This window comes from Bidens hawaiensis, unplaced genomic scaffold, assembly GCF_021521415.1.
Source record: "Bidens hawaiensis isolate Kalapana, Puna unplaced genomic scaffold, B.hawaiensis_p1.1 tig00017162_1, whole genome shotgun sequence".
Taxonomy (NCBI): domain Eukaryota; kingdom Viridiplantae; phylum Streptophyta; class Magnoliopsida; order Asterales; family Asteraceae; genus Bidens; species Bidens hawaiensis.
In genome coordinates this window covers 313,165-327,812 of record NW_027492597.1, presented here as the reverse complement: position 1 = coordinate 327,812, position 14,648 = coordinate 313,165, and the positions used below count along the sequence as shown (strand labels likewise).

General features: G+C 33.2%; 2 protein-coding genes across 5 annotated transcripts; one reads left to right on the top strand and one right to left on the bottom strand.

The window, feature by feature from the left end:
• The first annotated feature begins 956 nt into the window (after positions 1-956).
• Positions 957-7,901, top strand: LOC143553293 (homeobox-leucine zipper protein MERISTEM L1-like). Of its 4 annotated transcripts, none has more exons than XM_077043317.1 (12): positions 957-1,376; positions 2,873-3,117; positions 3,224-3,341; positions 3,770-3,958; positions 4,329-4,763; positions 4,854-4,955; positions 5,108-5,308; positions 5,544-5,718; positions 6,105-6,376; positions 6,519-6,608; positions 6,708-7,100; positions 7,474-7,901. In XM_077043317.1, exons 2-11 carry the CDS (start codon positions 2,894-2,896, stop codon positions 7,074-7,076), a joined length of 2,175 nt encoding a protein of 724 aa, XP_076899432.1. In that variant the 5' UTR covers positions 957-1,376; positions 2,873-2,893; the 3' UTR covers positions 7,077-7,100; positions 7,474-7,901. The 4 variants fall into 4 exon arrangements, with proteins under 4 accessions (XP_076899432.1, XP_076899431.1, XP_076899434.1 ...); XM_077043316.1 differs by having other exon boundaries at positions 6,519-6,614; positions 7,490-7,901; XM_077043319.1 differs by having other exon boundaries at positions 958-1,376; positions 5,544-5,706; positions 6,519-6,614; positions 7,474-7,900.
• A 2,341-nt stretch (positions 7,902-10,242) lies between these two features.
• LOC143553270 (tropinone reductase-like 3) lies at positions 10,243-12,980 on the bottom strand. The gene is made up of 6 exons (XM_077043294.1): positions 12,791-12,980; positions 11,918-12,034; positions 11,049-11,183; positions 10,838-10,963; positions 10,642-10,743; positions 10,243-10,558 (listed from the first exon to the last, which is right to left on the bottom strand). Exons 3-6 carry the CDS (start codon positions 11,112-11,114, stop codon positions 10,409-10,411), a joined length of 444 nt encoding a protein of 147 aa, XP_076899409.1. The 5' UTR covers positions 11,115-11,183; positions 11,918-12,034; positions 12,791-12,980; the 3' UTR covers positions 10,243-10,408.
• Between the last annotated feature and the right edge of the window lie 1,668 nt (positions 12,981-14,648).

The following is a 14,648-nucleotide window of genomic DNA, read 5'->3' as shown; positions in this document are numbered from 1 at the left end:
CTTATAGCTTAAAGCAACAATTACTTAAAACAACTAGAAAAAAATGCATTTAAAGGAGAGAGATGCCATTACATAAATATTTTCTGTGCGTGAAAAATTATGACACACAACATGAACATAAATTATAATGCGAAAATAAAACAAGTTTTGGGTCAACATAACTAACTCGTTTAAACAACAGGTCGTTTTAGATTGACCTTAATTAATCAGGTAAAGTTTGTGTGGGCATATTTAATTTGCTTAGGTAAACATGTCGTCTCATCAACCAATTTACTTAACCATGTTCATCCACTAACTCATTCAGGGCCGTCTCCGAAAATTACTAAATTTATTTTTATGCCGAAGGCGAAAAATATAACATGTATCAAACGAGATTAGAACCCACAATATTTTTGTTGAGAATCATACTCATTTGCCACTAGACCAAACAAGGTGTTATATATATTGTTTTTTCATAAAAAAGAACATATTTTTTTTATTTTTTTTAAATTTCGGGCCTAGCGAGGATGTCAGGCCGGGGGGCGTTGACTAGCCAGCCCCTAGAGCCGGCCCTAAACCCATTTATGACATGTTTAACCTATTTTTTCCAACCCAATCGATTCAATGGCTATTTTGCAACCTTTTGTGATGAGGTATTAAGAAACATGACCAACTAAGAGGTCCTCTCTTAATCAGTCAACATGTTTTTAAAACTTACTCATTAAGAGACTCCATAAACCATTAAAATGTGCATTTTAAGTAAACAAAACGCATTCTACCTCTGATTAGTTCAGAGGTAGCATTATAATAGAATCATTAAGAGACTATCAAACAACCAACACATACACGATTATTATATGTCAAGCGGTTTGACACCGCTTATATAAATGGGTCAAACATACCATGTTTTAGCGTGTGTGGGTTAGGATTAACGTTTTTGGCACCAGTAAAAAACGGCTAATGTTCGGATTGAACGATTCAATACTTAACTTGCCAACCTAACACGATTTACACCCATAAAAAATTTTTGGTTATACACATTACACACGGTGTGTTTGAAGAGATCATACAAAGTCTGAACACCAGCTTGCAATAAGTCTCTCTCTCTCTCTCTCTCCCCATAAATGCAATTGCATCCTTTCTATACACTGCATTTACTCCTCTCTATCTCCCCCTCTCATCTCTTCAATTCTCCACCTGTTCCTTTCCCTTGTCTCTCTCTCTCTCTCTTCATTCTTCTTAAATTCTATTCACAAGAAAAATACAGGTAGCTTCAATGGAAATTAACAAGCATGAAAACCACAATTTTACTCTCCTAGAAGTATTTTCCAGTTGATTCTTTTGCCTGAATCTTTTGATCTTAAAAAACCAGCCAAACCAAGACTAAATATATATCAGTAAGTTACCATACAACCCTTCTCAATTGTGTTGGGTTTATTATTCTATGAAATTGATAAGACTTTAAAGATTTCTTTCTTTCCAAGGCTTCTTGAAATTTTTATTTTTATTATGGAACAAAAGAAGTCTTTCAAATTCCATATGTTACAAAGCCAAAAAATTCTGATTTATGTTTCTTTACACTTTCCAATTTATTAAGTGATTTGATTTTTGTTTACCAAAAAATAAACCAGGAGCAAATCCATAAAAAAAAGTCTTTTTAGAGAGAGAAAAGTTAGTGGTTTGCTAGGGTTTCTGAATATGTATAAACACATGTATATCTAATTTCTCGATATATATACTATGATGTTTCTTATGTTGTTTAAGATCAAAACAAAAAATTTTGATTCATTCAATTTTATTTATCCCGCAATAAAGAATTTCTTGGTGATTAAGTATGAGTTTATCTTTGTTAATTTTCATGTTTGTATTTACAAACCACAATCATAAAGTTAAAAGAAACTCATTTGCAGTTACAGTTTTATTTATAAATTGTCTTTAAAAATAAATTTTTGTTGAGACCAGATCGGATTTCAGGAAAATAGTTATAAAATTTCACTACCCATATGGCGGTTTGTAATTTTATTTCAATAATCTGATTAACTTTTTTATTTTTTACATTCATAAATATATATAAAGTGGTGACAGTTTTTTAGTTCTTTAAACATCTAAAGTATTTTTTTTTAAACGGCAAACTTCTTTTATAATCTTTGTTGTCTGTGGAGGAAGATGAGTTATATATGCTTAAGCTTTTATGCTTTTAAAGTTGACTTCTTTTTTCAAAGAAGATAGAGATTTGTTGACCTCCAATAAATTATCGTTTACTACGTCTGTAAATTATCGATAACCCAAACCTTATTTCTTATGTCTTCTTTCTCTTTAATATTAAAATAACTAATTTAATACATGTTATAAGTATATTTAATATGAAAATTAATGTCTAATACCTATGCTCAAATACCATCATCAATACAAGACAAAATATGATTTTCTTTCGTTTTCTCTATTAAATGTTTCATTTGACTGATCTTTCAATTTCAAGTTCACGCTTTTAGTTATTCGTATATTTATTCTCATAATTAATTGTTTATTACAAGTTTATCTTTGATTTATATTGAATTACATGCTAATTTGTGGTTCTTATTATTGTTATTATTATTACTTTTATTGTTATTATTCTTTTGTAAAACTTTAATAAATTGTTTTTTTCCCAAACAGTTACTAGTTTGATAAAATTATTATTTATTGATTTTAAATATATGTAAGATTAAAGTAGTTTTTTGGACTCTTTCACTTTATTAAGTTTATATTCAAAGGAGAATTATTATTATTATAATTATAGTTTCAGTCTTCTTTACATTTTTGGAATTCAAAATTAAAAATTTGTCATTTAGTATTTTACTTGTGGATTATTTTGAATAACAAACATCAAGTAATTAAAGCCATTATTTATTAGGAGTGTAAAGAGTTAAGGAAAATGTTCCAACCCAACATGTTTGAGAGTCACCATCCTCTTTTTGATATGAGCCACAAGAGCTCAGAGCATGAGCTTGATATGCTTAGAGATGAAGACTATGAAAGCAAATCCGGCACCGATATAATGGAAGCTCCCTCCGGCGATGACCAAGATCCCAATCAACGTCCCAACAAGAAGAAACGTTTCCATCGTCACACCCAACATCAAATACAAGAACTTGAGTCGTAAGTTTATTAGATCAATTCCATTTTCTGGTAGTTTTGTTTAACCCATAATGGTTTTTATGGTTTTGAGGTTAACTTTTATGTACATGTACTCTGTTGAATGTAGATTTTTCAAAGAATGTCCACATCCAGATGATAAACAAAGAAAGGAACTTGGAAGAAGATTAACTTTAGAGCCTTTGCAAGTCAAGTTTTGGTTTCAAAACAAAAGAACTCAAATGAAGGTACACACCGGGCGATTGCTTGTCCATTTAATTTGTAAACTTAGAGAAATTTTTGTCTTAAACTAGCTTTATTTTCACGTGCTTGGTAAAGTTTTGTGTTCTATACTATGAGCCAATTAATACACAATCAATTTGGTGATACTCTTTAATGATCAGATTGGTAAATTTAAAATGTATAATTGATTTTAATTGGTTTAGCCTCTCCTAAGCTTATTATTTCCAATAACAGATGAACATTTAAACAATTTTTTAATTAAAGTTATAACTATAGTATTGAGCTCACAGACTAGTAGTTTAAGAGGCTCTTTTATGATCATTTGAACTCAAGGCTGTTGGCTGGTTACAGTCTTGTACAATGTTAACTATGTGTTTCAAGAATATTAAACTTAACTAGCTGCTTAAGTTGTGCATTTTGTTTGTTAATTTAGGCTCAACATGAACGCAACGAGAACTCACAATTGAGGAATGAAAATGAAAAGCTACGAATGGATAACCTACGATACAAAGAAGCCTTGACCAATGCTACTTGTCCCAATTGTGGTGGCCCTGCGGCCCTTGGGGAGATGTCATTTGACGAACAACAACTTAGAATCGAAAATGCTCGTCTTCGCGAAGAAGTAAATTTTGCAAACCTTTAAATCCGTAAATCTGAAGGTTTTTTAGTTTGTTGTTTCTGGAAACAAGTAATCAGCCTTTTAAATCGTTGATTTTTGCTTCTAAAAATGCTATTGTAAATTTCTTGTATTGTCTCTACAATCTAAATGCGGGCTTTTTTATGCACCGAGGAGTGTGTCATATATGTTTATATGTTTATACCCTCACTTGAACAAGAATTTATAAGCAAAGGAAAAAGGGCATGTGTTAAGTAGTAATTATTCTCAATAATATAATTTCTTTTACTGTTTCTTCAAAATGCTGGTCTATTTAAAATGAAAATCCAACTATAGTGGTCTAAAAAGGTGATTTTGTTTCTTATGATTTCAACAGATTGATAGGATATCAGCAATAGCAGCAAAATATGTTGGCAAGCCATTACTATCTTACCCGAATCTCTCACACAACGGACCAACACGCTCTCTTGACCTACCAATAGCCAGTTTTAGTTCACAACCTGCAATGGTAGACGATGTGTTTGGGACCAGCAGCCTTCTCCGGTCAGTTTCAGGTCCCAGTGAGGCTGACAAGCCAGTTATAGTCGAACTAGCTGTTGCAGCGATGGAAGAGCTGCTTAGAATGGCCCAGTCTGGTGAGCCTTTGTGGTTTGGAAGCTCTGATAACTCATCGGAGACCTTAAATGAAGAAGAATACTCACAAACCTTTCCAAGAGGCATTGGACCAAAGCAGTTGAGATCAGAAGCTTCAAGGGAATCCATAGTTGTCATCATGAGTCATATCAATATTGTGGAGATTTTAATGGATGTGGTATGGGAAAAGACTACTTGTGTTGAAATTTTGATTCATGTGAATTGAGTTAGGTTATATAAACTTTTACATCTGATCATGATTTTGCAGAATCAATGGTCGAATGTGTTTGCCGGGATTGTTTCAAGAGCAATGACTCTAGAAGTGCTTTCAACTGGAGTGGCTGGAAACTACAATGGAGCCTTACAAGTGGTAAAAGCTATTATTTGTTTATATCTCAAGTCTAAGAATAGAAAAATTAAGTAAAATAAAATTATTGCATAGGAGATTAGAAAAAATAAAGATATATGTTTAAAAGGGAGTGTATTTAAGAAAGCATAGTTAACTCGATGCGTATTTTACAGATGACAGCCGAGTATCAAGTTCCTTCACCATTTGTCCCAACCAGAGAATACTATTTTGTTAGGTACTGTAAACAACACCCCGACGGGACCTGGGCTGTCGTCGATGTATCTTTGGACAACTTACGCTCTTCCGCGATTTCAAGATCTAGAAGAAGGCCATCTGGTTGTTTAATTCAAGAACTTCCCAATGGGTACTCAAAGGTGAACATTATTCCAAGTTCTATATTGTGTTGATTTTTACTAGAAGGACATGCCAAAGTGTTTAATTAATAGATACTAAATACATATTTACTGTGGGGAATTCTGTTAAAACATTTAATTTTAGGCAAAAACATTTAAAAACTTTCGTTAACTATTTTATATGGCTATGTTACTGAATATGACAAAGAAAAGCATCTAACATTTAGAGTCCTTGTTTTGGTTTTCTTTATGTAAGGTTACGTGGGTTGAACATGTCGAAGTTGATGATAGAGCCGTTCATGATATTTATCGGTTGCTAGTGAACTCTGGTTTAGCATTTGGGGCAAGACGATGGGTCGCAACACTTGATAGGCAATGTGAAAGGCTTGCAAGTGCAATGGCTAATAATATTCCTGCAGGTGATCATGGAGGTAAAAATTGTATTAATACATAGAGCAGTTAAAATCCATTAATTAGTCCAAAAGTCCAATTTTTTTATATAGTTGCCATCTCAAATATAATTATAAGATTGATATTATTTTGATTGTAACGTAATTGTTGTATTAAAACGATTTATAAACCTTTAACTTGTAGAACTAGCCATTTAAAATGTTTCATTTTCAGCTAATATTTTGTTTCACCCTTTTGACCCATTTAAATAGACCAATTTATAAGTAAATGGACCGAAATTATCACATGTAATATGTTATTTCTAGTTTTTTTTTCTCATTTTCTTAATTAAGACTTGAATTAACACGGTACAAATACATTTGTATTTGATCTATGAGCGTGATAATGATTATTAATGTTTGGACAGTTATAACAACTCTTGAAGGACGAAAGAGTATGTTGAAACTCTCCGAGAGAATGGTTTTGAGTTTTTGTAGCGGAGTTGGAGCTTCGACTACTCACGCATGGACAACCTTATCGGGTAGTGGAGCAGATGATGTCCGTGTTATGACTAGAAAGAGCGTGGATGATCCGGGCAGGCCTCCTGGTATCGTGCTAAGTGCTGCCACATCGTTTTGGATTCCTGTTCCACCAAAACGAGTTTTTGACTTTCTTCGTGATGAAAACTCGAGGAGTGAGGTAACAATAAACATCAAATATAAATAGTTTTATTTCACAAATCTCAAAATATATGTTCCTATAATAATTTTGTGTTCACATCCACAAACGAATAAATAACCATCTCTTATTAATCGGTTCTATGTTGCACACATAAATGCAGTGGGACATTCTTTCTAATGGTGGACTGGTTCAAGAAATGGCACATATCGCCAATGGTCAGGATCCAGGCAACTGCGTCTCACTTCTACGAGTAAACGTAAGATTAAATTCCATTTAAATAATAAAATGGTCCGAATATGTGTCCCTATAATGTACTATACTGTTGATTTTTATTTATATCGTGTTCTAGAGTTCGAATTCGAGCCAGGGAAACATGCTTATCCTTCAAGAGAGTTCAAGCATTTCAACGGGTTCTTATGTTATCTACGCTCCAGTGGATATTGCAGCAATGAACGTGGTGTTAAATGGCGGCGACCCTGACTACGTGGCTTTACTACCATCTGGTTTTGCTATACTTCCTGATGGACCAGGAAAACATCAAGGTGGAAGGATTGTAGAGGTTGGAACGGGTGGATCTTTACTGACTGTTGCGTTTCAGATTCTGGTTGATTCGGTTCCTACAGCAAAACTATCTCTAGGTTCGGTTGCGACGGTTAATAGTCTTATTAAGTGCACTGTTGAAAGGATCAAAGCCGCAGTGACTCCGGAGAATGCGTAGCCATTGTTATCGTTGTTTTACATGGTAAGACACTATGCTTTCCATCAAATTCTTATGTGAATGGTGTGGCTAAATTGTTTTATCATGACAGAAAGGTACTGTGAATAAAACAAGTAAATTATCCAAAAAATTTACAACATTTTTAAGTTAAGAAAAGTCATTTTAAAATTAAGTAGTATTTTAGATACTTCGTAAATAAACAAACTTTTCATTACTGAATATTTGAACGACTTTAATCATTCATTAAAGTAGTGTTTACATTGAAATGGAAGGCAAACAGACAACAAGTTGTGCCGCTAGCCCCGTTTTGAATTGCATATTTTTAATTTCAACGCCTTTTGAAGATCTATATTGATTACAATATGCTGGATTTTTTTTCTTATACTCTTTGCTTTAGTTTGTGTGTTTTGTAGTATAAATCAGGACTAGATGAAGGGGATATAAGCAGGCAATGTTTACTCTTATCTTTCGAAGCTAATGGAAGAAGTCAAGAACGCACCTAAAACAAATCCTTTGGCATATGGTGACAACATGAGAATGCATTTTTAACCGTCTTTCGAAGGTTATAGGTTCGGGTATTGACTTTGCCTAGTGATTTTGAAGATTTCGAGTAAACTAAAACCGTATGGAATGAATCCAAGTCAAACTTCTTTTTTAGATTTAGAGTATTTGCTTTAGAGTTCCTTAATTGTAAGTGTTTGGAAGTTTAGTGTTGAAATGGTTGTCTTTTGGAAACTTTCTCTTAACAGTATTTTTCTCCTTTCATCTTATGTCAGTACCTTTTGATAATATGATGATTTTAAGTGTTTATATCTATTAGAGTAGTTAGTAATGTTGGTTGATTTTGTTATATTGTAGTGACTTGCCAACACCTATAAAAAAGGTGCCGTGCTTGATGTTTCAGCCTTATATTGTCATTAGCAATGTTTGATGTATATGTATCATATCTTAATGAGGTTGTGTCATGTCATGGTGTACCGGTACTTATTGTATGCCGGTGGCAGTTGGGACCATTGTTTACCACGGATGTTATTTTCAAACAATAATAGTCACCACTCAAGCATTGGTGGCTAGGAAAAATAAATCAACTCTAGCGGATTCAAGGAAATGTACATAATGTGTGTTGGTGGTGGTAAGAATCGACCAGTAGAAAAAATCAAAGAAGTAGGGTTCGATTAGTTAACGAATTCAAAATTTTAAATCAAGGGCTTAAGCCCGCGTTCCTCCTCAATCTAGGAATTACAAAAGGTAAGCCATTCAAAACTTCGAATTTTCAAGATTTGTGAGTAATTTTCGTACTCTAGTTTATGAAGTTATATGTAGTAATAATATATAAATATCATCATGTGTTACCAAAGTGTTGAGTTTAGACTAAAATACTTATGTGTTGAAGAGATGATAGAATAAAAGATGAAGTTTGAATAAACGTTGACTTAAAATCCCTAAAAGACTAAGAGTCACATGGTTGCATGTGACCCGCGTTGTAAACATGATTCACAAGGTGGTTAATGTGATCATGTAGTTTTTGAACATATACACTAGTGGCGGTTGATAAAAGTCACAAGATTATAATGTGATAAATGTTAAATATGAATCGGATGGTTGAATGATGATTCAAGTTTGAAGTTTAATGTTATAAAACACTAGTGAATGATTTAATGAGAGTCACAAGTTTCCACAATGCTAGTGCTAGTATGTTGTAACGGGTTAAAGATCTTGATGTGTTACTCTCAAATTGTTGATTAAGATATTGATAATTAACCTATTTGGTTGACAAGAAGTTGCTAATATTTATGTTGTTAATGGGTCAAAATGCCCTGGATTAAGTTTCAATAGTATGAAGTCTTAATATTGTTGAAAATGTAGTTAGAGTTATGTGTATAACCATATTAATTTAGAATATATAAGTTGTAAGAATGACTTTTTAAAGACTCTTGAAAGTTGAAAATGGAACTTCAGAGTTGCACAATGGGTACCAAACGCCCACTAGGTTGGGCCAACATATAGTTATGAAAGTGTTTGAACGTTTTATGATATCTTTTGACCAAATTGCAAACAATTTCAAACTCCACAATTAATCATCTTATTAGGTATCCCGAGGTAAATTGGTGTTGTAATGGCAAATGCAAAGTCTTCTAAATACTTTTGGGTGTAAATCCAGGAAAGGAACTAAGAAATTTGATGTTCAAAATATAAATAATAATAATCATCATAGTACTTTTTAGAGGTATCTTTTATTACACAAAAAGGAGAAGGCCTAGCCAAAAATAGCTTATTACTTATGATAACTTATCATTGAAAATAGTTTTTTTTTTTAATGTTTATTTTTGTATCTTAATTCACCAACACAAGGTCTAAAACAGATTTCAAGCCCAAATCAGTAAGTCCATGTTTTAGTCTATTTCAAGCCCAAATCAGTTCTTTAAGTCTTCTTAGGAATCAGGTAAAAGTTATTCCCAAGTTCATCATAAATTTTGCACTTATACAGTTATACTTTGTAACCTATCAATTTTCTTAAGATTGTCATGAATATTACACATAGTTTCTTTTCTTTTTTTTTTACAAAATCGACCGGAACACGTAATAAAATCATTTCTAACCATTAATAAATAACAAGATCTGTATTTACTTTATAATAATATATACATCATTTTGTTATACACATTTTAAAATTTTGAGAATTTATGATCGAAGTATTATTAAGCTTCTATGTCCATTGCGTTGGTTTTAAATACTGCCATATATTTTAAGTTGTATGCTAGTATCCACAGATGGTGGTTGGGTGTCATAAATAGTATGGATGCTTACAAACTATTGACGTTATAATTGTGTGCGTGTGTCCAAAATACGGATTACAAATGTCTTAATGCCCATATTTGTGGTAAAACTAGTCCTTAGCATACATCCATAAGTATTAGAGATTTAGAGTGATGGTATAGAGATTACTAGTAAAAATGTCAATACACAATATTTTATTTAATATTGACCATGTAAATTAGAAGCCAAGAGAAACTCTAAACCTTAAACCCTAATACAAACAACCAATTAGTATAGAGATTATAAGTAAAAAATGTCAATAAGCGACGTTTTATCAGTTTATTTATGTAGAATAGAAGCCGATGAGAAACCCTAATGCAAACAACCAATTAGCATAGATCCATAACTATTAAAGTGATGGTATATAGATTATAGATTATAAGTAGAAATGTCAATTTAACGATAATTATTCAGTACTGCTTATGTAGAATAGAAGCCAGGAGAAACCTTAATAAAAACAACCACGAGAAATTAAAATCTCTGGACTTTGAAGTCAAAGGCGACCCAAAAGACATCTATAACCTTGAAGGTGTTCCTCCGGCAACTACAATTGTCTCACCGGTTATATACGAAGCATCATCAGAAGCCAAGAAGGCAGTGGCTGTGGCCATGTCTTCTGTCGTCCCAAGCCTTTTGAGCGATGTCTGATCTTCCAGAGACTTCCTCTACAAGGGTATTTTAGACATTTTGTTAAAGTTCAAACATGAAAATTTTGCAAGTATATTATTCAAGGAACAAAGACACTTACAATGGTCTTGTTGTTGGTAATGTATGAAGCAAAGTGTGTAGGTACAAATCCAGGAGCGACACAGTTCACACGAGTATGTGGGGCCAACTCAGTTGCAAGAGCCTAGACGAGCACCAAAATAAAAGAAACTAAAATTATATATTTTATTTTTTGACTCGATTTATCATGGAAGATGGTAAATAACGTGCATTGGTACCTTGGTAAGACCGAGAAGAGCAGTCTTTGTGACGCCATACATCGCCAAGCCAGCTGGGGGTTGGAAAGCGCTGATAGAGGAAATGAAAACAATTGATGAACCTTTTGACAAGTGCAGGGATGCATCCTGTTTAAGAATCCAGATTGCAAGATTACTGACTCATATTTCTTGATTTTAAAGATTAATATTTTATAATAATAACAAGGCTTACCTGAAGAAGCAGTATAGAGGTTTTAACATTGATCTCCCAAAGCTTGTCAAGTGCAGATTCTTGCATTTTAAGAATCGGGTCAACTGAGGGATTAGCAGCAGCATTTGACACTACTACATCTATTTTCCCGTATTTCTACAACAATAGGCACAGAAAAAAGCTACATGATCAACCATAACCAATAAGTTATTGGTGCATTCAAATTTTAAGTAGGGTGTTAAATGGGTCGTGTTCACGGATTGGCAGGTCAAACCCGAACACGAAACGAACTCAAAATCGTGTCATAAACCCAAACGCAACATGAGTTTTCACGGAATGACACAGACACGCACCGTTTAACCCTAAAACAAATTATTCTAAATTTTTCGCATATTAATATTAACACACTAGGATTAAAAATTTATAACAAAAATACAAATGTATAAAATAATAATCACGTTTAAACCATAAAGCTGATGCTTATATCTCTTTTATCTTTTAAACTTAAACACAAAATACTCATTTAGCTTAAAAAAAATCACATTTCTAAAAGTTTATATAAATAAACGGGTTAAAAAGGTCAACCGCAGATCCATTAGGCTGAGTCAAAAACGACCCATTAAGCTAAGCGTGGCCACAGGTCAACCTGAAACTGACCCGGACCGGTTTAGACTAAATCCAAACCCCTAAATTCAATATCATTTGAAACATATAGATAATTACAGAAATCCTATGATCATAATCAAATGGAAAAATGATACCAGGGATACATCATATCAAGAAACACACATGAACTCGTTTAAACAGCTGAAAACAACACATGATTCTTCCCCGAATTTAGCAAACCTCAGAAAAAGCACAATCACATACAGTTCAAAGTTCATCCTCACCTGAACAGTCTGATCAATGAGATTCTTCCTCTGTTGCGCATTAGAAACATGACATACTAACCCAAACACTTCAATTCCTTATTCCTTAAGCTTCTCCACTGCCTCATCAACATTTTTCTAAAACAAAATAAAATTTCATCTTCAACATCAATTCGATCATTTCGACTCGTATAAAAAGTAAACAAAGAAACAGATCAGAATTACATTCCATTCACATTCAGAAAAACAAACTAGCCGAACATGTAACCCTAAATTTCTGTTTTCGAATCAGAAACAAACTGAGCTTCATTTCAACCAAGGGTGCAACTGCAAACGAGCCCAGCCAGAGCCTCAAATAAATCTCCTTTACTTATCGAGCCCAAGCTCGAGCTTGTATGATAAGATAATTTAGGCTCGTTGATTCTTAACGAGCCTAGTGTATTTTTTCGTTTTAACTCTTTTCAACGTCTATGTATTAGCTTCACACCGCATAGCCGAGCTCAAGCTGGGCTTTGGCTCGTTTAAGTTACTGCACACGAGCTTAACTGGAGCTTAGGCATGTATACGATTTTTCTCAAAATATATAAATATAATTAAAAGTGTATATAAACTAAGTAATAAATAATAAACGATCCAAGCTCGAGCTTTAGAAAAAGAGCTCGAAACTCCGCTCGTTTACACCCCTAATTTCAACGGGTAAAAACAGATTGTGTTTGTAATTGTAGATCAGACAAAAACACAAACAATTGAGTTTCATTTCAACGCATATACACAAGCAAGCAAAGAAGCATATAAGAATTACGTTCAGAAACATTAATTAACTTCAATTAGCTTTAGAAATTGAAGTTCAATTCATATTATTACAAGAGGTGAGTGGAGTGGAAATTGAATAACCTGACGGCGAGAGGAGATGACGACGGAGGCGCCTTCTAAACCGAGGCGGTGAGCGATACTGAAACCGATACCTTGAGTTGAAGCTGTAACGATTGTTACTTTGCCTTCGAATCGTCTACCGATCTTTGATTAGTCCATTGTACTGGTGATCAAGTACGTGCTTCTTCAGTTTCTGGTCAAATTAGGGCTTGTAATCAACTAATTGAATCGTTATTATTGAGAGACCCAGTTTAATATTTTATCATGATGACGACGTCTAACAATTTTCTGTTCGCATTCAACACGTTCCTACAACATTATTGTAAACGTTGGGTACTAATAACTACTAAGATAACTGACATACTAACAGTAATACTTTTGGACGGACCTATTATTTCTTTGTCAAATTAGGAAACCCAAAACCCAAGAGACTTAAATTGTCTAACTGAACCGAAACAAAATTTTACATCGGTTCGGTTTCAAATCGAAAAGAACGGAATTTAATAAAACGGATGTTCATTGTACGGATTTTTAGATTTCTCTGTTATTTATGTGGATTCACAACTTGTTTTTTCGGTCTAGTCAATAGGTTGATTCATTATGGTGCATCGATATATCATGTTAAACTTTCCGGCTTTGTGGTGCATCAACATCCGTTTAGCCAACTTCTTATCAATGGAACGATACCTATTCTGGCCCATACAAGTATGAAAATTGTTACTGATATATAACCAGGATAGAAGATTGTGACCATTATTTGGAGCATTGACGGTGTCTACCCACACCATCACCAATGTTGCTTCCTCGATCATCCACGATTTACATTAACCATTGTGTAAGCTCACTTGGTTAACATTGTCTTTTTGGTTCACAAGGTTGTTTGGATTTATGGTTAGAAATTATGTTGAATTGATATCCATTGAATATTAATTGTACTAGTTTGAGACTCGTGTATCACACGAGTAGTTCTTGAAAATACAATATTTAATAAATAATCAGTATACAAGAAACAATAAACCCGTTAAACACTATTATTAATACAGTCGCTATACAATAGTTATTAAAACAATTTTAAAGTAAAATATAATTATAAATATCAAATGTTTGAAAAAAAATAGGAAGTAAAAATTAAATTAACAAATTTTGAAGCGTAACTTTTGAGAATGGTAACTATTATTTTATTACTATTATAAATTTGTTAAAAAGTGTGAGATTTAATGTGAGAGTGCCAAGCGACAAAACTTGTAGTTTTTTATTAAAGAATATAGATTGAAGGGGAGAATACAGAGTTAAGTGAGTAGAAATGTGTAGAAAAAATATACTAAATTGAGTTATATTATTTAGGATTCAAATACTTTGTTTAACTTATTATTTTTTAACGTTAATGTGAGCATTCTTAAATGGTCAAAAGTTAGAAAAATGAAGTAGGGAATAAACATGAATTTTTCTCCAATTTTCGGTGAGATCTGGAGTGGGAAAACCGGAGTGGTTTTTCCCACTCAACACTTTTTGTTTCCCATGTTTTTCCCGACTCCACTATGTCCCCTCTTAATCGATCTCTTATGGTTATATTTGACGGGATGGACTTGATTTCTTATCACTCAATATGTCACACGACTCATACCATGACATGTCTAATTGGTAGGCTGACATTTACAAAGAGAAAATATATGTAAATACAAGTATACAAACAAATACGCAAAACAATTAATAAATACAAAACTCTAGCATTAGTATTCCTACACGACACCTCAGATCTCTCTAATCCTAGAACACCAAGCACGATCCCATAGTCCACATGGCAACAAGGCGAAATCTTAAATACAAGATGACAACTTCGGTTACTTGACATATTGTAGCATGCCAATGTGTACCATAA

Coding starts and splice junctions, on each gene's coding strand:
- LOC143553293 (XM_077043316.1), top strand. CDS start 2,894: ATGTTCCAACCCAACATGTTTGAGAGTCACCATCCTCTTTTTGATATG. Junction 3,118..3,223: donor CAAATACAAGAACTTGAGTC/GTAAGTTTATTA, acceptor TGTTGAATGTAG/ATTTTTCAAAGAATGTCCAC. Junction 3,959..4,328: donor ATGCTCGTCTTCGCGAAGAA/GTAAATTTTGCA, acceptor TGATTTCAACAG/ATTGATAGGATATCAGCAAT.
- LOC143553270 (XM_077043294.1), bottom strand. CDS start 11,114: ATGCAAGAATCTGCACTTGACAAGCTTTGGGAGATCAATGTTAAAACC. Junction 10,964..11,048: donor CCTCTATACTGCTTCTTCAG/GTAAGCCTTGTT, acceptor ATTCTTAAACAG/GATGCATCCCTGCACTTGTC. Junction 10,744..10,837: donor CTCTTCTCGGTCTTACCAAG/GTACCAATGCAC, acceptor GTGCTCGTCTAG/GCTCTTGCAACTGAGTTGGC.